At 42.0% G+C, this 24891-nt stretch overlaps 1 protein-coding gene across 1 annotated transcript in view; it reads right to left on the bottom strand.

The window, feature by feature from the left end:
- Positions 1-16768, bottom strand: part of LOC126413139 (lipase 3-like) — a 104832-nt gene extending 88064 nt beyond the window's left edge. The window contains exon 1 of the mRNA XM_050083032.1: positions 16625-16768. Coding sequence (XP_049938989.1) covers positions 16625-16768 — 144 coding nt within the window. The remainder of the gene's footprint in view (positions 1-16624) is intronic.
- Positions 16769-24891: the final 8123 nt, after the last annotated feature.

The raw sequence follows: 24891 nt of genomic DNA, 5'->3' as shown, positions 1-24891 counted from the left end.
ATTCTTTCCAGTTACATACACTGTCAGAACAAACAAGAGATAGAAATTACTTATAGACGTGACATTTAACAGTTTTAGTTTTATATTCAACACGAGACTTGGCATACTTATTAACACACTGGGTAACTCAAAATACTCGGTAAAATTTACTGCTACTATTACTAATTATGTAATTTACACTTGTTGAGATTGTAACACAGTAGTAACTTGATATTATTTTAGTTATACACACAAATGAAATGAAAACACCTGAAAGCGACAGTGAGTACGATGTCGGGAGTTTAGTGGGAGGAGGGAGAGAGGATGAAAACACACACACACACACACACACACACACACACTCCGGAGGGAGAGAGAGAGAGAGAGAGAGAGAGAGACGGAGATCAGGGTAGGTGGAATGAAATGGAGATGATAGGACGTATTTATCTTTGAGAGAGGGATAAGGAAATTGTGCCCATTGCTTCTTGCGAGACTGTTACATCAAGACATAGTCATTACCGATTAATGATGTACTTTCAAATGTAGAGCTGACATGTTTTCAATATATTGCAACATCAAATTTGACACTGGGCATATAATAGAAAAAAACGTTAAAGTTCTTCGACCTTACTCGTCGAAATGTTCTTGTCAGCTCTAGGTTTAAATGTACGTCATAAATCTGCAATGGCACTCACTTCTATGACAGCAGACCAGTCTTATCGATATCAATAAAGGTCTCACAGTCTGCCATAGACAACCTTGTGGTACAAAACTCAATGTACTAGAAGCACTACAAATATACACAGATAACGGATTTTCCAACCCACTTACATGTTGAATGAACATGCAGATAGTGAATACAAAAAATTACGTTCTGTATTCAGTAATGACTGTCTGTTCGAACAAGTCTTACAAGAAACAATGAACATAATTTCCTTTAACTGTATCTCAAACATAAGCACAACCTATCGTCACCATCTCATTTCATCTAACCTGGTCTATCTCTCTCTCTCTCTCTCTGTGTCTCGTTCTCTCTCTGCTTCTTTATTCTCCCTCCCTTCCCCCTCTGCCGGCCTTGCCCCCCCCCCCCCCTCTTTAACCTCCTCCACATCTTACTCACTGTCACTTTAATGTTTTTCAGTTCATCTGTACACATAACTAAAATAACATGATGTTATCACTATTATGTAAATCACACAAGTAGGAATGGAATCACTAAATTGTAACGAGTCACTCTCTATGTTATTAAACGTGCCAAATCTTATGCTGCATACGTAAGAACGTAAACTAAAATTCTTATCTGTCATTCGTCTTAGTTATTTTATTTCATCAATCAGTAAAAATGGAAATAATAAGAAATTCAATACTCCATCAAATCACCGTAACATATGTTACGTATAGGCCATTTGCGTCTTGTAGTACTGTCATTAACACGTTAAGTATTTCAGAATGTAAGTGTAATGGGGGAATATTTTAGCCAATACAGAAGAATTGTGTTGTGGGGTCAAAAACAGGTAATAGGTTACAGTACTTCATTTCTCTAATTTCTCTAATTCATCCTGCCTGAGACAGTTTCCTCAGAAAATCTAACAACTTTGTCTTTCTGTTACTGTTAGATGAAAACTTAAAGCAGATGTAACGTTCATTACGTCTATACTACCCTTGAAAATGAATTTGTATCTCCGAAACGGGTTACACAGAAATTAAAAATATAAATGTTGTAACTGAAGACGAAATATTATTAATAAGTACAGGGTGTCCCACTCAAACCTCCCTGATTTCGAAGTCTCAGGAAAAAAGCGACAGTAGATACGACAGTGAAAAATGCACCACATTGTAGAGCATCTCAAAGAATTTATGTATTTATCATCAGTACACTTCTACATGTGAACCATTTGTAGCATGAAGAATATCGAGTCTATATTCAATTTCTTACCAAGTTCTTTGCAACATTTCCTCTGTTATTGTTCCAATCACATTAGTTATTCGACGTCGCAACGTAGGAATATCGTCCACTTTGGTCGCATACACGCGGTCGTTACGAATCCCTACACGAAGAAATCAAGCGGCATTATGTCGGGTGAACGTGGTGGCCAGGCAATGGGTCCTCCGCGTCCGATCCAACGACTGGGAAATTTCCTAACCAGGAACTTGCGAACAGCCGTTGAACAATGCGGCGGAGCTCCATATTGTTGAAAAATTTTGAGGGTACAGAAACTGCTCCAACACGTCCAGATATGCTGACCCATTCACTGTTTGTTCCGCAAAGAAGAACGCTCCAACAATCCTGTCCTGCATTGGCCCGCACCAGACGTCACGAACACGTTCAATGATAACGTGCGGATTTTGCGAATCCAAAATCCGAATATTATGCCTATTAACCTTTCCTGATAGATGAAAGGTTGCCTCACCTGACAATAAACATCTTTCCAGGAAGTTGGCATCCATATCAATACGCTGCAGCATATCCTCAGCAAATTGTTGTCTTGTGGTTTGTCGTTCGGCATCAGATGTTGCAGAATTTGCACTTTGTAAGCACACATACGAAGACGCTGGTGAACTACACGATGAAATGTTGATGGAGGTACATCACCTTGTCTAGATGCTTGACGAATTGACTTAAGTGGGATTCTGAGAAAAGTTTGTCTGATGTCTTCCACTGTTCTTCTGAAATTCCGTAACGTGCACCGCCAGAACGTTTCAGAACACTTCCTGTTGCCAGAATCTTTTTATACCATTCCTTAATTGTTTTCACATCAGGTGGATCACGTTCATACTCACGGCGATAATTTCTTTGCACAGTAATCGGCGATTTTGTTTCTGCAAACCACACTACTGCTTGCACGCGCTGTTGTGGAGTCACCATTTTCAGTTCATGCGACCATGCTGCACTCTGGCGACGATACTTGGCACTTATGATAGGGGAATATAAATTCTTTGAGATGCTCTACATTGTGGTGCATTTTTCATTGTCGTATCTACGGTGGTTTTCCTCTCCTGGATCCATGAAATCAGGGAGGTTTCAGAGGGGAAACCCTGTATATCCACAACGTATGAACCTTTCAATTCAGAACTGTTCGATAGCTGATATTTACTTGCAAAAATGGAGAAATACGTCATGAATGAGGAGTATTAACAAAGACAGGAAAGAAAACACTATAATGTGGTGATTTTCTAACACGACCACGAATATTACAGGACAGGAGCGTTTATTTTTCATTTAATATTTTGACAGATTTGATGCGGACCCCACGAATGACTAATCTCAGCACCCTAGAGTTGCACTTGCAGCGTACTTCCTCAGTTATTTGCTGTATATAATTTAGCCTCTGTCTTGCTCTACAGTTTTTCCCATCTACGGCTCCCTCTAGTGTCAGGGATATTACTCCCTAACGTCTTAACACACATCCTATCGTTCTGTTCCTTCTTCTTGCCATTCTTTTCCATATGTTCCTTTCTTCTCCGATTCTGCGGAGAACCTCCACGCTCCTTATCAGTCCAGTTGCGAGTAAGAATCATTACGAACAACAATTTTGTACGTAAAAACGTATAGGTCTTGGTCTAGGCATGTGAATGTTATTTCATGTTAGATATATGTATTTATGGTTGTGGAGAAGCCAAGACGACAAGAGAGGAGGAGGGAAGAACGTTACGGTACGTTTGACGTCTGATCAACCTCATTATTTGAAGGGGGCCAAACCGAGGCGTAGAAGGATGAGATGGGAAATCGGCCACTGCCTCTTCTGATAGTATCAGTCAACTGTTCCGGGGATTCCATGGCCCATTTAACACTAGATGACTCGAGAAAGATTTGAAGCCTGCGCCTCCCGGATATGTGTCTAGTACCTTAAACATTGCTCCAATCTCGCCACTTGTTTATAGGGAGGGCTGATTACAAGCTTGAGTTTCTCCCAGTGTGAAAAATTTTCAAATAGCTTAAGGGAAGGAGGCGGGTAATATCTATGACAACGGTCGGTATTTCGAAATATGCACGCTCCGAAATGTAACCAAGCAGCGTCTGTCTCTGACGCATGATTCGTGTCGTTTGCGAATACCGTATTGTGGTTCATATGGTTCAAATGTTTCCGAGCACTATGGGACTTAACATCTGAGGTCATCAGTCCCCTAGAACTTAGAACTACTTAAACCTAACTAACCTAAGGACATCACACACATCTATGCCCGAGGCAGGATTCGAGCCTGCGACCGTAGCAGTCGCGCGGTTCCAGACTGAAGCGCCTAGAACCGCTCTGCCACACCGGCCGGCTACCGTATTGTGGCACGTGTTCATTCTGGCTCTTGTGACACATTAAAGGGAGCAGACCCTTTCACTATAAAACGTTGCAGGCCTATTAAAGACTACCACAGGATTGACAGGAAAGTAAGACGTTTGAAAACAACAGTCCTGTCCGTGTAGACAACATAAGAAGAAACAAATCACAACAACACATGCCTTATATAGCGACCACGACAGGAACCTACAGATACTAACTTTTATGTTATACATTGTAATGATCTTTATGGCAACTAGATGACAATTTATTTCGGATGACTTGCAGACATCTATGGAAATAAGCTGAAGAACAGCCTTTCAGTTAATGTGAAAGTGAAAGCTTCGACGTTCTGGCCACAGACAGGTCAATAGAGTTCGGCCTTCCGTCGTGTCATCCATAAGAATATGGCGTCATTTGGATGCGCTATGGGGGGGGGGGGGGGGAGGGGGGAGTGAGTTCAGCACACTGTTCTTCCAGACCGTTGTCGGCCACTAGACGTAGACGTGGAGCCACCAGTGTTCGGTCAAGTAGCTCCCCAACTGGCGTCACCAGGCTGAGTGAACCGAGTTCGAGTCCTCCCACCAAGGGAAAATCCCTGGCACTACCGGGATTTGAACCCGTGTCACCTGCGTGGAAGACATCCACAATGACCATTCGGATACGGAAGCAGACTTACGTGGAAACCTCCTACCAATATTTAAAAACCATAAACATTTTATAAGGGTATTAAAACACTAAAAATACGTTTAATACTTTTACATAAAATGTATTTTTCTAAATACTGGTTGCAGGTTTTGACTTTAACTGAAATAATTTTTTCTTTTTGTTTTCATGGTTCTGAGGATGGTTACTAGTCAACCGAAACCGGTTATCACATTATTTTATGTTCCGATTAAGAACGTTAAAATTTATTATTAATAATTCAGATCGCTGTGTTTGCCCTACCGGCCCAGATATCTGAGAATACCAATGCACCTACTTCTGGGACATGTGGAGGCGAGTCAGCCGTGAATGGTATCCGCCTTACGGTTTAACGACGAGGACTGGATGTGGGATTTTAGGTGTTTTCACGCATCCAGTTAGGTAAATACTGGACTAGTACCTGCACCACACCATACGTACGCACTATGCTAACACTTATAAAACGTTATCACACATGACTATGAATCTACACCAGTTGTAGATGGATGGGGTGGACAAATTTCTTCCCAGTCAGGTGGCGGCTTCAGGAAGGGTACCACCAAGCCACCAAATGCCACTGCCAAAACCGATACATAACAATGTCGACCCGTAGGAAAAGAAGAAGGAAGACAGTGACTCCCTCACCTGACTGTGTCAAATCTCACAACAGACTTCGTGCTTTATGTCCAATAAACGAAGTAGACCAGAGGTAAGCAGAAGTGACCTGATGAGATCTATACTGAGGTGACCAAAGTCATGGGATAGCGATATGCATGTGCAGATGGAGGTACTATCGTGTATACAAGATATAAAAGAGCAGTGCATTGGATGAGATGTCATTTGTACTCATGTGATTCATTTGAAAAGGATTGCGAAATTATAATGTCCGCACAACAGGAACTAACAGACTTTGAATGCGGACGGGCAGTTGGGGCTAGACGCATGGGGTATTTCATTTCAGAATTCGTTAGCGAATTCAATATTTAGAGACCAACAGTGTCAAGAGTGTGCCGATAATACCACTTTTCAGGCATGACCTCTCACTACAGACAGCACACTGGCCGACGGCCTTCACGTAATGACCGAGAGCAGCGGCATTTCCGCAGTGTTGTGAGTGGTAGCAGACAAGCAACACTGCATGAAACAACCAGAGAAATCAATCAGCCAATGCGGGACTAACGCCGAACGAATCCGTACGACAATTCGGCGAGGTTTGGCGATAATGGACAACGGCAGCAGACGACCGATGTAAGTCCCTGTATTAACAGTACGACATCCCCTGCAGGGTCTCTCATAGGCTCGTGACCATATCTACTAGACCCTACACGACTAGAAAACCGTGGCCTGGTCACGTGAGTCCCGATTTCAGTTGGTAAGAGCTGACTTTTAAGTTCGAGTGTGGCTCAGAGTCCATGAAGCCATGGATCCAAGTTGTCAACAAGGCATTCTGTAAGCTGATGGTGGCTTCATGATGGTGTGGGATGTGTTTACGTGGAATGTCCTGGGTTAGCTGGAGACCATTTGCCACCGTTAATCGACTTTACGTTCCAATAGAGGACGGAATTTTTATGGATGACAATGTGCCCATGTCGCAAGGCCACAGTTGTTCATGATTGATTTGAAGAACATTCTGGACGATTCGAGCGCGTTATTTGGCCACCCAGATCTCCTGACATGAATGCCATCGAACGTTTATGAGAAATAATCGGGAGGTCAGTTCGTGCACAAAATACTGCACCAGCAGCACTTTCACTATTATAGAGGGTTATAGATGCTGCATGGCTCAATATTTGCGCATGGGGCTTCCAACGACTAGTTCAGTCCATGGCACGTCGAGTTGATACACTGCGCCGGACAGCACTGGGTGCGACACGATATTAGGAGGTATCTCATGAGTTTCGTGACCTCACTGTATATCTGATATGGATTCGTGGGAACAAGTGGGTATCAGTGGCAAAAGAAATACGATGTAGCATGGAGAAGTGATTGCAAAGTAGTAAGACGGAAAATAATATATTAAATACGAAATAGAGAAGTAAAGTAGTCAGTGTTACTGATAAAAATGAGAGTGGTTTTTAAAGAAAAGTTGAAGTAATAAGCGTTACCGGTGAAAAAATGAAGATGATAGATATCGAGTTTAAAAAAGGGTTTTTTCTTCCAGCGACAATCGCGAACTATGAGCTGTCGGCAACTTGTGATACGGAAATTATTTTTACTTTAGTTTTGTAACCAGTTGCTTTACCCTGACACCAAGATTTACTTGTAAAGTAAGACAACGGGCCAGATGTGTATTTATTTATATCTCTCCAGCTTTCTTAACCGTATGGAGGTCGTCACACTGTATACCCTGAGAAGATTTTCAGCGAAAGCTCAACCATCTTCTTGATATCTCGAAATTCTTTCATCTACATCTGCGTCTACCTGACTACTCTGTAGTTCACGCTTAAGTACCTGGCAGAGGTTTCATTGAACTACCTTCTGCCGGTCGCTGTGACCGAGCGATTCTAGGAGCTTCAGTCTGGGACCGCACTGCTGCTACGGTCGCAGGTTCCAATCCTGCCTTGGGCATGGATGTGTGTGATGTCCTTAGGTTAGTTAGGTTTAAGTAATTCTAAGCCTAGGGGACTGATGACCTCGGATGTTCAGTTCCATAGTGCTTAGAGCCATTTGAAACATTTTTTGAACTACCTTGAGACTCAGCCAACGCATGGCTGTACCAGACTCTTCAGTATGCAGTTTCCCCTGCAGGCTTCATCGACTGTTTATAGTTAGATAGTATACTGACAATGTTCTTACCTGTGTTCAGGAGACTTAGGTATTGGCAAGAATGTTGAAAATTTTATCCCTACGTCGCTTTCTTTAATTCCTGACTGCTTTACTCTGCTCGGCACAAACTCTTTTTTTAGGGAATGTTATTGGTTAAGAGAGGGCTGTAACCACTTACAAAAAAAAAAAAAAAAAAAAAAAAGAAAAAAGAAATGCACGACTGACCGAATATACTACCTCTTGTTTAGGAATATTGTAACTCCTACTTTTATCTAACATCTCTGAATGCTCTACGTCATAGACTTATTTCATTTTGCAGTTGTGACTGTCACCGTGATTTTTCTCTAAGAAACAGACAACTAGTTCGTGAATGAAGAAAGTTTCTTTCAGAATTCACAGAAAAGTAAACAGTTTTTGATGTTGCTGAGCAACAGGCATACAATATTTTTTTTAATAAACGCACCGCTATTTGACTATATTGTTGTTTATTTAATTACGACCCAGGTTTTGGCATTTTATGCCATGTTCAAGTTATTGAGTTTATGTCATTAACATATATTGCAGGACATCAAGCTCAAAACTTGCCATAATTTTAAGAAAAATGTTCGCTCCCCACGAAATGATAGATGTAAAAGGCAAAAACCTGGGTCGTTATTGAATAAAAAACAGTAGAGTCAAATGGCGGTGTGTTCCTTTGAAAAAACACAGAAAAGTGTATTTGGTTTGTGGTTGGTACCATGGACTGCCGAGAATTGAATGAAAAACGAAGGCAAAATAATCCTACATTTACATCTACCCTCCATGAACTGCCTTACGGCATGTGCCGGAGGTTGCTTTATTTAGCACTGTTATTTCCTGCCTTTACTGTTCCATTCCCGAATTGTGAAGGGAAAGATCCGCTGTCGATAATCTTACTCATGAGTTCGAGTTTTTCTGATTTTATGGCCATGCTCATTTCGGGCGATACAAGTGGAAAAAAGTAATACATTTCTTTTTCTTGGAACGTAGACACTCGGAATTTCAACAGCAAACTTTTCAGTGTGCACTTGTAATACGTTATGAGCCGCCTTTACGCCTACTGAGAATGGAAACTCCTCATCGCTCTTCCTCCCTCAGATCAATGGTAAGATAGCCCAGTGGATAGCCCGTCAAAACTGAACACAGATGATGCAAGAAAACAGGAAGAAGGTGTACTGAACTGTGATGAAAGAAGGAAAGTAGAAACGGTGAACGGCGCAACCTCTAGATGTGCAAAATCTAGAGAATTTGGAATAGCAACGGCGTAGTGGTTAAGTAGTCGTGGTGTTGGGCTGAAAAGCTGGAGATCCGCGTTCAGATTTCCCTTCCGTCCCATTTTTTTCACAAAATTATGAACTGGTCGTGTGGTCATTGACGTTTCTGTGCGTTGCATTCAAATGTGTGTCTGTGTCGCGGTGTAACGTTTATTTGCAACAGCGAGGTGTAAGGAAGACATCTATATTGAAAGTTCATACATCTACATCTACATCTACATTTATACTCCGCAAGCCACCCAACGGTGTGTGGCGGAGGGCGCTTTACGTGCCATTGTCATTACCTCCCTTTTCTGTTCCAGTCGCGTATGGTTCGCGGGAAGAACGACTGCCGGAAAGCCTCCGTGCACGCTCGAATCTCTCTAATTTTACATTCGTGATCTCCTCAGGAGGTATAAGTAGGGGGAAGCAATATATTCGATACCTCATCCAGAAACGCACCCTCTCGAAATCTGGACAGCAAGGTACACCGCGATGCAGTGCGCCTCTCTTGCAGAGTCTGCCACTTGACTTTGCTAAACATCTCCGTAACGCTATCACGCTTACCAAATAACCCTGTGACGAAACGCGCCACTCTTCTTTGGATCTTCTCTATCTCCTCTGTCAACCCGACCTGGTACGGATCCCACTCTGATGAGCAATACTCAAGTATAGGTCGAATGAGTGTTTTGTGAGCCACCTCCTTTGTTGATGGACTACATTTTCTAAGGACTCTCCCAATGACTCTCAACCTGGCACCCGCCTTACCAACAATTAATGTTATATGATCATTCCACTTCAAATCGTTCCGTACGCATACTCCCACATATTTTACAGAAGTAACTGCTACCAGGGTTTGTTCTGCTATCATATAATCATATAATAAAGGATCCTTCTTTCTACATATTTGCAATACATTACATTTGTCTGTGTTAGGGGTCTGTTGCTACTCCCTGCACCAAGTGCCTATCCGCTGCAGATCTTCCTGCATTTCACTGCAATTTTCTAATGCTGCAACTGCTCTGTATACTACAGCATCATCTGCGAAAAGCCACATGGAACTTCCGACACTATCTACTAGGTCATTTATATATATTGTGAAAAGCAATGGTCCCGTAACACTCCCCTGTGGCACGCCAGAGGTTACTTTGTCTGTAGATATCTCTCCACTAAGAACAACATTCTGTGTTCTGTTTGCTAAAAACTCTTCAATACAGCCATACAACTGGTCTGATATTCCGTAGGCTCTTACTTTGTTTATCAGGCGAGATCTTGTGTGTTTTAACCGGTCCTCGACACTGAGATACCGCTATTCTAGGACGATGGGGCTGCAGACATACGTACCTCCTATTTCTTCCATACAAGTACCACATGTTACGTTTTGGAATTTGGACACTTTAATTCTTTTGTTGTAAAATAGCTCACACCTGTTTATTCGTTTTCTCACTTTTGTGAAACGTCTACGCGGCCTCTCACGTGCTCTCGCTATTCATCACATTTACTTGCGACAGTAATATGCTCTTACCACATTTGTTCTACAACCAAAGTGTAGTATGACAATTGCCAAGACTACAGAAAATGAACAGACGTATCAATGACCGGACGGAAAGTTCAAAATTTTGTAAAAACAAAAGAAAAAAAGAAGATGTGGCATGAGGGACAGTTGAATACGTACCGTGACTACATAACCAAGACGCCGTGGTTCCTTCCCGTTCTCTCGATGTAGCACATCTTGAGCTTTGGTTACTCATTGTTTCTATTTCTATTTTGTTCCTTTCTTCACAGTTCAGTACACCTTCTACCTGGCATCATGCTTCCTCTGTGTTCATTTTTTGACGGGCTATCTACTAGACCATCTTACAATTAAATCTCAGGGGGGTGCGACGGGGAGCTTCCTTTGTGAGTGATCCTGCGACGCAGCACGCTGCCTTTGCTTACGTATCCTATGTCTTGTCCGTTAGTTCCAACTGATGTGGGTGCCAGACTCATGATCTGTTCAAAGAAATCGAAAATTCGGTAACTTAACTCTTTGATGGGTAAATAACATTTGTTAGGACGCTCCCAATGAACTTTACTCTGGAATATGTTTTTCCCCCTACTAGATCTATCTAGGAGGTCCAGTTCAGGTCTCTTCGGACGCATAATGCTAGATATTTAACTTCCGTTACAGTTTCTGGCGATTTGTCACTAGTAGCGTGACCGAACAGTAATATATCTCTCCCTCTAGTTACGTGCAATACACGCTATTATTTTATGTGTCTTTAATAAGTCACAAACCAATTTCCATCTATTCGAACTTCATCAGGTGACAAAGTGACTGTTATGTCTGGAGCAACCGCCAAACCTCTACGTGAAGTATCGATCCTCTGGTCCTTCTGCTGTTTGTTTCTATTTCTTTCATGCAAATCGGCCGATAATACGTCTACATCTATATCTACACGACTACTCTGCAAATCACACTTAAGTGCTTGCCGGAGGGAGCGTACAAATACTTACTGACTATTTCTCTAACGTTCTCTCTGGAATAGCTCGTGGCAAAAACGAAAACCTAAGTCATTCCGTGCGAGCTCTGATTTTTCTTATTGTAGTGCAGAGGTCATAGTCAGGAGCCCATAAAACGTTTCACATTCGGATGAGGAACTTGGTCATTGAAATTTAGTGAAAACTTCTCGCCACATTGAAAGATGCCTTTGTTTTAATGACGGCCACCCCAACTCGCGTCTAATATTGCTGACATCCTTTCCTCTATTTCGCGGTAATACAAAATCAGCTGACCTTTTTTCACCATTACCGATGTGCTCCGTCAGCCCTACCTGGTAAAGTTCCCATATCGCGAAATAGTACTCCTGAAGAGGTCTGATAAGCGTTGTTGTCTAGTTAGTAGTCATGTTGCATTTTCTAAGTGTTCTGCCAATAATACGGCATTCTTTGATTCACCTTCAAATGGCTCTGAGCACTATGGGACTCAACATCTGAGGCCATCAGTCCCCTTGAACTTAGAACTACTTGAACCTAACTAACCCAAGGACATCACACACATCCATGCTCGAGGCAGGATTCGAACCTGCGACCATAGCGGTCGTGCGGTTCCGGACTGAAACGCCCAGAACCGCTCGGCCAGCACGGCCGGCGATTCGCCTTCCCAGCAACATTTTCTGTGCGGTCGTTCCAACCTAAGTTATTCGCATTCCTAGTTCCTGAGTATTTAATTGAATCGATGACATTAAAATTTGTCTTATTTATTGTGTAATCGAAATTTAACGGCTACTCCTTGTACTTATACTGAGGAACTCGCGCTTTGTATTGTTATATATGTTATATTTCGCACCACGCACATATCTTGTCTAAATCACTTTCCTATTGGTATTGATCTTCAGACGACTTTACCACACGGTAAACGACAGTATTATTTCCAAACATTTTAAGCGGGCTGCTCAGATTGTTTCCAAAATCATTCATATACATTACGAATACCAGAGGGCCTGTAGCACTTCCTTGGGGAACGCCAGATATCACTTCTATTTCACGTGAGTACTTTCCGTCAATTACTACGAACTGTGAACTTGAAACTGTGAATCCATGCCCACCATGGGGCGGTACTACATTCGCACGCAGTTTAATTAGAAGTCGCTAGTGAGGAACGGTAGCAAAAGCCTTCTCGAAATCTAGAAATACAGAGTCAACTTTAGATCCCTTGTTAATCGTATTCGTCACTTCGTGTGAACAACAAATTGTGTTTCACAGGAACGACATTTTCTGAATCCGTGCTATGTTGAAATAGATTCTTTTCAAAATGGTTCAAATGGCTCTGAGCACTATGGGACTTAACATCTATGGTCATCAGTCCCCTAGAACTTAGAACTACTTAAACCTAACTAACCTAAGGACATCACACAACACCCAGCCATCACGAGGCAGAGAAAATCCCTGACCCCGCCGGGAATCGAACCCGGGAACCCGGGCGTGGGAAGCGAGAACGCTACCGCACGACCACGAGATGCGGGCAATAGATTCTTTTCTTCGAGGTATTTGATGGTATTCGAACACGGTATATGTTCCAAATCCTACTGTAAATTATTCTTACTTCTATTACTTTATTGTGCAGCTGTGTGAAACTTCCACGGTATTCCACCAGATCTTTTTTTATTTTTTATTTTTTATTTTTTCAACTTCGTTTCATTTCTTACCCCAATTACCTTTTACTTTTATTGCATTGAAAATATCTGCTCTACAGATTAACCACGGATAGTATGCTCTTAAGAACTTTTTGGAAGCAAATGTGTTCCATTCATTCACAGTACTTGCTGTTGACAATACTGAAGGCCACTTCATTCTTCCACATCTAGAATGTATTCATTATTGCTGGGTTATATTTCGGGTTTGCTTTTGTGGCAGTGTTAACTGTACGTTAACTGTGAAACACAATAGTGTGAATAGTTTTACTGATGAAGAGCTGCCGATGTACTCTACATGTGTGGCTCCGAACGCAGTGGAAGACCGGAACAATGACGCAATGCTGAACCGTTGCCTCAGCAATAGCAAATACATCACACTACTTTAGCATTTGAGGGTTGTTGTATTATTCTGTATCGTGTGTTGTACGCTTTTGTGACAGCATGTTACAGTCTTTTTCGTTGTCGCAAAGATATTTTCACAGAAAATATTCGACTATAATTACGTTCAGAGATGGTGTTCAAACTGCATTATGATGTGTATTGTTGCAGACTTTCTATGCATTTCTTTTTGTAGGGAGAAATACGGGGAGAGAAGGCTATTTACAATTTGTATAGTAACAGACGGCAGTTACAAGAGAGGAGGGGCATGAAAGGGAACAATAGTTCAGAACGAAGTGAGACAGAGTTGTAGCCTATGCCCAATGTTAATCAATCTGTGTATTGAGCGAGCAATACAGGAAACCAACGAGAAATTTGGAGTAGAAGTTAAAGTCCCAGGAGAAGAAACAAAAATTTTTTAGATTTGCTGATGACACTTTAATTTTGTTGCAGATAGCAAAGGACTTGGAAGGGTGGATGAGCGGAATGGACAACACCTTGCAGGGAGGATGTACTATGAACATCAATAAAAGCAAAACAAGGGTCACGGAATGTAGTCGAATTAAATCACTTGATGCTGAGGGAATCAGATTAGGAAATAAGGCACTTAAAATACTTGATGAGTTTTACTATTTAAGCAGCAAAACAACTAATGATGGCTGAATTAGAGATGATATAAAATGTAGACCTAATATGGCAAGCAAAGCGTTTCTGGAGAAGAGGAATTTGTTGACATCGAATATCGATTTAAGTGTAAGGAAGTATCTTCTGAAAGTGTTTGTATTGAGTGTAGCCATGTATGGATGTAAAACATGGACGATAAATATTTTAGACAAGAAAAGAATAGAAGACGTTGAAATGTGGTGCTACATAAGAATGCAGGAGATTAGTTGGGTAGATCACGTAAATACTAAATAGAAATGGTGAGGAAAGAAATGTGGCACAACTAACTGTAAGAAGCGATCGGTTGATAAGGCAGATTCTCAAACAATTAGAAATCACCAATTTAGTTTATGAGGGAAGAGTGGGGGTAAAAAATTTATAGGGAGACCAAGGGCCGGCCGCTGTGGCCGAGGGGTTCTAGGCGCTTCAGTCCGGAACCGCGTTGCTGCTACGATCGCAGGTTCGAATCCTGCCTCGGGCATGGATGTGTGTGATGTCCTTAGCTTAGTTAGGTTTAAGTAGTTCTAAGTTTAGAGGACTGATGACCTCAGATGCTAAGTCGCATAGTGCTTAGAGCCATTTGCATAATTTTTTAGACCAAGGGCTGAATACAGTAAGCAGATTCAGAAAGATGTGGATTGGAGTAGTTATTCAGAGGTGAGGAGGCTTGCACAGGATAGAGTGGTGTGGAGAGCTGCATAAAACCAGTCTTCGGATTGAAGACCACGACAACTGCAGGGTGAGATGAAGCGTTTGGTGTGCCAGACACTGATGTACACTCCAGAAGAGCCGGCTGCACGTTTTGCTGAAGCTGCTGCCATTATTCGTGAAACACATGGCTGTTTTGAGCGTGTTAGCCAAGCATTACAGAGCAGGTGTTAGTTGTGCGTTACTGAAATAAAATAATGATACGGGTCCTCCCATCCTATAATGCCACAAGATCATTCCATTTCATTAATGTGCAACTGGCATCTGCGTCGTAATGATCGAGTGTCACACTCAAAGCAACCTCGTGTTTTACGAATAATGGCTGCTGCTTAATGTAAAATGACGACATTTCCAGTTACATTTGTAAAACAGTGTTCATCACATACCAGTTTGAACGCTGTCTCTGAACATCACTAGAGTCAAAACCTTCATGTGCTCATAGCGGAGGTTTTGTCACACAAAAAAGTGATCATCTCCTCAAGATACTCCGAAATTTCGTATACGTATTTCTTTTACAGCATGTATCTTGTTTAATTATTTACATGCATTTTGTCCCAGGAGGAATACTCAGTATACAGGAATATAAGAGGAACGACCATTCGAAAAAAAAAAATGGTAAACATGGGCCCTAAAATGCATACCTTACAAACTAAGAGCACTTCTGCACCTTTGATACTATGTAACAAATCCCTTTCTCCATTCGGAGGAGATACTATGGACCAAAACAAGTAAAAAAAAAGATGTGTAGTAAACATGGGCTCTGGAATGTACCTTAAGAGCTATGATCAGTTGTTCAGTAGAAGAGATGTGTTTAACTGTAACAGAGATGAAAAAGTACTCGCAGCTCTTCAGATAGACTCAATGTTCACTGGATATTTTTTTTTTCTTGTTTTGGCCCATACTACGTCCTCCCGAAATATGGAAAGCAAAGAGTTTGCAATAGTAGAAATTTGAATCACAGTATCGAAGATGAAGCGATCATAGAACTTAAGATACACATTTTAAGATATACATTTTTTTGCTTCGAATGACCGTTGCTGTTATATCACTGAATACTGAACACTCCTCCTGGGATACCCTGTACAAAACGGTACGAAATTGTGTTCAAAACTGAACATAATTTGAGCGACGAAGGAGAGACGTATTATGGACTAAGTCTAAATACAACTATTTTTATTTTACATTTCAAACCTGGCATTAAAGTTTATAATGTTACTGACGCATTAGTTGTGATTGCATTCATATTTTGTGCATGTAATCCTCAACAGCAATGAAAATTTTCAGTTCAGATGTTCGAGGCACAAAAAAAGTCATAATACGGCAGCGTAAAACGTGTTCGATAATTCTACTACCGGTTGAAGTCAAGTACATTGTCTATAGTTACGCGCACCTGTCCCATAATTTTCTTAAGAATGGGAATTTCTAATGCTTTTCTTCAAGCGAAATAAAATGCTTTCGCAACGGTAGCAAGTTCTTTCGCGTAATTTACGCAGAATCGTAAATGTATCATATCAGGGCCAACTGCCTTCCACCTATTGTGTTATCAGAGGAAGAACTCTAAATCTTTAGAGCTGAAATCTGACCTACTTCCACCGATCTATCCAAACACTAGCACTTAACCACGTAGGAAGACTTACAGGCGTTTATCTAAAGAGATTTTTTTGTATCCTTTAGCAGAAAGCACCATATTACAGATACGGAAGGTCATGACCTCTTGCGCCAGAAATACCACAGCAGGTACAGTATCAGACGTATTCTTGAGACGGCCTTGCGTGGTGGGTTGTCGCAGCTTCACTCTGTACTCTGTCCAGTCGGCCAGAGCTGACGCTGTCGCTGCATCGGCAGGCATTATCAGAGCCACGGAGAGCGCCATTGTGTAGGCTCCGTGTGCAAGCACTGCACCTGCAGTGGAGCACGCAGAGTATTGTTCGTCCTCCTCCACATCCATCTACCGAGAAGCACGTACCATTCCGTAGCGGACATTCTTTTACTGTAGAAAAAATACGTTGACTTCTCGGTAAGCATATTTGCTAAGACAGAGAGCGGTAACTTTGCGTCTGATAAAAAATTTTGTCCCCCATTTACAGCTGCTTTCTAGATGAATTTGAAACTTCAGGCAGATGAGTAGTCTCTCGTTCAGAACCTGAACTGTCATTTTTATTCATTTGTTATAACCAGAATGAAAAATGCTCCTATCGTAGCACAGAAAGAAGGCGAATATATCGTTGGCAGAGTTAGGACTGTAGAACAAGGGAACTTGCTTTTAGACTTGTCTGACGGCTGCAAATACATTTGAATCGAAGTATCTCAGGACATATTCGACTCTTTCTGTGGTACGATAGGACCATCTTTCGCTCTGATTACCAACTTTTACCGTATCATTATTTTTACCACCATAGCTTGATACCCGGTGTAGATTTTTGTTGAATCTGGCGACGACAGATCCGTTATAGGTTTTTTTATTGTCTTCCGAACCATGTTGCTTATGCCGTGGCAGCGGATAAAGCATTGACAAAACAGCAGAACGACCATTAATTACATGTGTTTGTCTACCGTCTTACAAAATTTGTACAGATTCGCACAAGTTTGAAGAATAGATGTAGCGCGCTCAGAACTTGCACGTAAAATACGAATGGAGCTAGATTTCTGAAAGTGACTTTCCAGTTTTATCGTATGAATGCATTTTTTATTTATTTGATTAGCTTTAAACCTTTCCGCGCATTCAATTAAAGTAAGAACAAATTTTACGTGCTATATTTAGCTCTGCTTTAAACCATTGCATCTCGACAACGGATCAGCTTATTGGACAAAAAAACCGTTTCTACCTCATACCTTTATTTACTTTCGTGCAAAGTTTGAACCGATCGTAGAAATTTAAAATATAGAAGTAGAGAGCTCCAAAAACCTCCCAGAAAATCGTGGTTTTTGCACTTAAAATCCAAACAAATCAAGATGTTTGTACACGATTAAAATTTATCTTAGACGAAGGTTCGATACAGCGGTGGATCAAATTTGAACCACCAGTCTGGCTCCAGTCCAGAGTTATTTAAGGGTACATGGTTTTTCACGTAAAATACGATCAAGGGTGACTGGTTTTGTAAGAAAAATTTGAATGGTTCGCATTCACATGGTGTCATTAGCTGCGAATTAGTTTCAGCCAAATTAAAATCTTTTGCAAATGGAATTAATCGATTCGCACTATCTACCTGGGTTACCTCCGGTTCGTCGTTCAAACTTTGCTTAATACACTGTAACATAGCTATAGTAAGACAGATGTTCGAACAGCTCTACAAATGGCCGCTTTTACGGGCTAACGCAAAAACTTTTCACTCCAAATTCTTAGCTCAAATAGGAAGTCTGCACTAAGACCCTTCACCCAACTGCGATGCTGCACGCATCGATTATTAACGTAGTTGACAGTTTTACTTCCAAGATGCAGTCTCTTTCATCCAGCCACGAAGTCTTCAGGGTCCTGCAAAAGTGAGACATGCCATTACATCTCTGAATAAAAACGTATCCTATAGTTATACTAAATACAATTAAAACATTACTAATTTTTATATTCTAATGGAAGCCTGCCTCTGCAAGATGAATTGATTCCCTGAACATATTTCGACACCGATGTTTCATCCTCTGTGGAAACTTTTCTGTAATGATACGAAATTGTATTAAAAAGTGAACGCAGTCTTTTTGACGTAGAAGAGATCTTCAGACTCAATGCAACTGTTAATTTTACTTTTTAAACCTGCCGTTAAACCGTACAATGTTTCAAACGAATTACTTGGTACTGTCTTCATGTTTTGAGCATGCGATATGAAACTGAAATGAATATTTTCTCTCCAAATGTCCTGGACACAAAAAAGCTTACACACCGCCATTCTTTTCCAAGAAACGTGTCACGGAACGTATTTCTGAGGAAACACATAATGGAGGAAGTATCTGGTTACCTAAATAACGATAGTTAGTACAAATGTTGATACTAGGAAATAATATTAAAAAAGAACAATTACTATTATTATTATTATTATTATTGCTATTGTATCACAGAATGACACTGATGACCCGAAATACTGAAATCCTGCTTCTCAAATTGTTTCACTGATTGACAAGGTTGTCGGATGCCCTCTTGAGGAATTCTGGCGAATTCTGTCGCGCTGGCGCATTAAATCGTCAAAATCCTGAGTTGTGCCCTGCCCATAATGCTCCGAATATTCTCAAATGTCAGTTCGGGAGAGATGTGGCGACCCTGTTGGCCAAGGTAGGGTTCGGTAAACACAAAGCCACGCCACAGAAACGATCGTTGTGCGCGGGAGGGTGTTACCTTGCTGTAAAGGAACCGCGCTGCTGCTGCGGTCGCAGGTTCGAATCCTACCTCGGGAATGAATGTGTGTGATGTCCTTAGGTTAGTTAGGTTTAAGTAGTTCTAAGTCTAGGGGACATGACGTGAGGTGTTACGTCCCCTAGTGCTTGGAGCCATTTGAACCTTGCTCTAATGTAAACCCAGGATGGCATGACTTTAAGGGCAACAAAACGGGGCTAGAACATTGTCGAGGTACTGCTGTGCTGGAAAGGTGCCGCGGACGATAACTAAAGGGGTTGTGGTCTGAAATAAAATAGCAACCCAGACCATAACCCTAGGTTGTTGGGCCAAATGTCGGGTGACAGTCTGGCTGTACGGGGCGCTTCGAGACACGTGTATTCGCTGGTCGTCGGGACTCAGTTCGAAACAGGATTCATCACTAAAGACAATTCTACTCCATTCAACGAGATTCCAGGCCGAAGACCTTTCTGGAGACGCCCCAGAGCGGAGTGATGCCAACGTCGCCCGCCGAAAGGCCCACAGGTCCCTCCCTAGCTGTAAGTTTCTCTTCAATTTAGAGAATTTGTTGTACTGATGAAAATCGAACTAAAGATTCTCCTCACAATATTTCCTGTGTGTGATTCAACACTGATCGGGATACAATTGTCCTTTATAACTCAGCGCCTTCAGATTGTCCATGTGATCCAGAAAACAGCAAAGAAAATCACCCAGACTGATACCGTGTAACTTGACTGTTACAGCACCACGTCTCGCTGCGGAATGCCGTTTCCCATTTCTATTTTGAATTATAGGTCTTCTGAGTGGACTGATGCTGTCCGCCACGAATTTCTCTCGTGTGCCAACCTCTTAACCTCACAGCTGCTCTGAGTTGCTTCTCAATTATTTGTCAGATGTATCCCAGTGTTGTGTGCTATTCTATAGTTTTTGCCCTCTACAGCTCCCTCTAGTACCATGGAAGTTAGTTCCTGATGCGCTGACACACGCCCTATCGTTCTCTTCCTTGTCCCTGTCGGTGTCTTCTTCGCAGTTTCTCAGGATAACTCATTTCTTATATCAGATGACCTACTTTTCGACATTCTTCTGTAGCACCACATCTCAAACGTTCGATACTCTTCTTTTTCGGTTTCCCCAAAGTTCATGATTTGCTACCGTAGAATGCTGTTCTCCAAACACATATTCTAGGAAATTTGTTCCCGATATTGAGACTCATGTTTGATAATAGCGTATTTCTCTTCGCCAGGAATGCTGTCTTCGCCTGAGCTAATCTGCATTTTAACTTCTCCTTCCTTCATGTGTCATGTATTTTTCTTCCAAGGCAGCAGAATTTTTAGCTTCGTCTACTTCGCGGTTGCCAGTTTTAATGTTAAGTTTATCGCTTATCTCATTTCTGCTTTACTCATTATTTTCTTATTTCTTTGGTTTAATCTGAATTCATAATCTGTACTAACAAGAGTTCTTTCCATTCATCACCCCCTGTAAATATAATTGACTTTCACGGAGTATAGCAATGCCATCGGCGAATCATCTTCATCTTCAATGTTAATCTCACTCTTGAAACTGTCTCTCATTTCCGTCATAGCTTCTCCGATGTATAAATTGGACAATAGGAGCGAAAAACTACATTCCTTCTTACACCCTTTTTATTTCAAGTACTACTTGGTCTTCCATTCTTATTGTTGTCTCCTGCTTCTTCTACATTATCAGTCTTTCCCTATAACATACTCGTGTTTTTCTTACAATTTCGCACCATTTTAGATTGCTTTTTACAGGTCGACAAATCTTACGAACGTGTCTTCATTCTTCATACTTCCACTAACAATTTCAACGCCAGAACTGCATCTCTGATGCCCTTACCTTTCCGAAAGCCAGACAAATAGTCATCTAACAGATCCTCAGTTTTCTTTTCCATTCTTTTGTATATCATTCATGTCAGCAACTTGGATGCATCAGCCGTTAAGGTAATTGTGCAATAATTGTCGCAGTTATCTACCCTTGTTATTTTCGGTATTCTGTGGAAAGTCTGATGGTATGTTCCCAGGTCATAGAATCTCAACACAAACATGATTAGTGGTTTGTTCACTACTTTCCTCAATGATTTCGTAAAAGTCTGAAGGAATGTTATCTATACCTTCTGGTCTAATTGATGGCAAGTTTTCTAAAGCTCTAATAACGTCGCCTAGCGTACAAGGTACTAGCTTACGGAATGTAGAACCAGCTTTGAGACTGGGTTGAAGCCGTAGAAGCAGAGTTTAATATCTGGTTCGTAACAGAGGGAAATCGTCAGGTGGACATGGTTTCAACAGGACAATTCCGCATGGATGTTGCTGTCCGTAAACAGCTGAACAACTGACTGGGCGGAAAGGGGGGATATTGCCCTATGGCTATTGATGGATCACACTCTCCTATGGGTTTTTTCATATGATATTACGTGAAGTCTTTGGTGTATGAAAAATCAGCAGAAACTGAAGAGAATCTTGTTGGTAGGGTCTTATAGTCCATATGGCAGGCTACAGTCAGGATCGTATCACACCGCGGTCTGGGGAATTTCCAGAAAGATCTCCGGCCTGGAATCTCGTTAACTGAAGTAAAATTGTCGCCAGTGATGAGCCCTGCTTCGAGCTGAGCTCCGAAGACCAGAGAATACGTGTCCCGAGACGTCCTGAACACCAGTGGGATACCAACCTAAGTGTTACTCACCATTTGGTCCAACAACCTGGGGAGATGGTCTGGGGCGTCATTTCATTTCATAGCAGGACCTCTTTGGTTATCATCCTCGGCGCCATTATGGTATAGCGGTACGTCACCGATGTTCTAACTGCCCTTTATGTCAAGCCATCCTGGCTTTGCATTTCAGCAAGATAATGCCCGCCCGCACACGGCGATAGTTCCTGCAGCTCGTCTTCGTGCTTGCTAAGCCCTTCCTTGACCAGCGCGGTTGCCGGATCTCTCCCCAATTGACAATATTTGGAACATTATGGACGGGGCCAGGTCGAGATGTTGACGATGTAACGCGCCTGTAGGATAGAATTTGGCCCACTATAAGTTATTCCTTAGGGGAAAATACAACAACTCTGTCAGTCAGTGCCCAGCCGAGTAACTGCATGCATAAGTGCTAGAGGTGGACCAACGGGTTACTACCTTGCTCAATTTGTGAAGATCTCTTTTGTAACCCCTCGCCGCCAATTTTGTAAAGGCCTAGTCGCTACTGCTGGGAAGACCGAGTTACCACTTTTGTTCGGTGGGCAGAGTTCGTATGTTCGTGAAACGGCTTGTGGTGCAGTACACCGCTAAGACAATTTCTCCCTGCCATTACTACAAAGGTATGCAGAAGAACCAAGGTTTTACAATACTGCCACAAATTAGTAACAAAGTCATCCAAATGAGTTTAAAATGTTTACTTATCTTTGTGACCTGTCGAATAAAGAAGTCTGCAAAAAAATGGTTCAAATGGCTCAGAGCACTATGGGACTTAACTTCTGAGGTCATCAGTCCTATAGAACTTAGAACTACTTAAACCTAACTAACCTAAGGACATCACACACATCCATGCCCGATGCAGGATTCGAACCTGCGACCGTAGCGGTCGCGCGGTTCCAGACTGCAGCGCCTAGAACCGCTCAGCCGCTCCGGCCGGCAAAGAAGTCTGCAACACGGCATCTTCACAGTACATGACAAATACAATTTACAATAACTGTCTGTTCACTTCTAAGCGTTCACTAAACGACTTTCCTTGTCTAAGTCAGCCCTGGACGATTATCTATAACCAAGTGGGCGAGAGCTGCTCTTCTATCTAGCGGGTAGCTTTTCTACATCTACATCTACATACATACTCCGAAATCCACCATACGGTGCGTGGCGGAGGGTACGTCGTACCACAACTAGCATCTTCTCTCCCTGTTCCACTCCCAAACAGAACGAGGGAAAAATGACTGCCTATATGCCTCTGTACGAGCCCTAATCTCTCTTATCTTATCTTTGTGGTCTTCCCGCGAAATGTAAGTTGGCGGCAGTAAAACTGTACTGCAGTCAGCCTCAAATGGTGGTCTCTAAATTTCCTCAGTAGCGATTCACGAAAAGAACGCCTCTTTTCCTCTAAAGACTCCCTCCCGAGTTCCTGAAGCATTTCCGTAACACTCGCGTGATGATCAAACCTACCAGTAACAAATCTAGCAGCCCGCCTCTGAATTGATTCGATGTCCTCCCTCAATCCGACATGATAGGGATCCCAAACGCTCGAGCAATATTCAAGAATAGGTCGTATTAGTGTTTTATAAGCGGTCTCCTTTACAGATGAACCACATCTTCCCAAAATTCTACCAATAAACCAAAGACGACTATCCACCTTCCCCACAACTGCCATTACATGCTTGTCCCACTTCATATCGCTCTGCAATGTTACGCCCAAATATTTAATCGACATGACTGTGCCAAGCGCTACACTACTAATGGAGTATTCAAACATTGCAGGATTCTTTTTCCTATTCATATGCATTAATTTACATTTATCTTTATTTAGAGTTATCTGTCATTCTTCACACCAATCACAAATCCTGTCCAAGTCATCTGGTATCCTTCTACAGCCACTCAACGACGACACCTTCCCGTACACCACAGTATCATCAGTAAACAGCCGCACATTGCTATCCACCCTATCCTAAAGATCATTTATGTAGATAGGAAACAACAGTGGACCTACCAAACTTCCCTGGGGCACTCCAGATGATACCCTCATCTCCGATGAACACTCACCATCGAGGACAACGTACTGGGTTCTATTACTTAAGAAGACTTCGAGCCACTCACATACTTGGTAACCAATCCCATATGCTCGTACCTTAGTTAGGAGTATGCAGTGGGGCACCGAGTCAAACACTTTCCGGAAGTCATGGAATATGGCATCCGTCTGATACCCTTCATCCATGGTTCGCAAGATATCATGTGAAAAAAGGGCGAGTTGCATTTTGCAGGAGCGATGTTTTCTAATGCCTTGCTGATGCATGCACAGCAACTTCTCTGTCTCAAGGAAATTCATTATATTCGAACAGAATATGTTCTAGAATCCTACAACAAACCGATGTTAAAATATTGATCTGTAATTTTGAGGATCCGTCCTTCTACTCTTCTTATATACAGGCGTCACCTGCGCTTTTTTCCAGTCGCTCGGGACTTTACGATGGGCAAGAGATTCGCGATAAATGGAAGCTAAGTAAGGAGCCAATGCAGTAGAGTACTCTCTGTAAAACCAAATTGGAATCCCATCACGACCTGGCGATTTATTTATTTTCAACCCATTCAGCTGCTTCACAAGTGCAGGGATGTCTATCATTATGTCTTCCATACGGGAATCCGTACGAGACTCAAATGGTGGTATGTTTGTACGATCCTCTTGTGTGAAAGATTTCTCAAATGCTAAATTTAAAATTTCAGCTTTCGTTTTGCTGTCTTCCGTTGCCAGGCCAGACTGATCAGTGAGTGACTGGATGGAAGCCTTCGACCCGCTTACCGGTTTTACGTAAGACCAGAATTTCGTTGGGTTTTCAGCAAGATCTTTTGCTAAGGTATGACGGTGTTAGTGGTTGAATGCTTCTTGCATCGCTCTTTTTACAGCAATACGATTCTCTACTAACTTTTGCCTGTCCTCATTCTCGCGGTCTTTCTTGTACCGCGAGTGCAAC

This window comes from Schistocerca serialis, chromosome 7 (genome assembly GCF_023864345.2).
Source record: "Schistocerca serialis cubense isolate TAMUIC-IGC-003099 chromosome 7, iqSchSeri2.2, whole genome shotgun sequence".
NCBI lineage: Eukaryota > Metazoa > Arthropoda > Insecta > Orthoptera > Acrididae > Schistocerca > Schistocerca serialis.
Note: the sequence above shows the minus strand (reverse complement) of the source record. Positions and strands in the feature narration are given on the sequence as shown.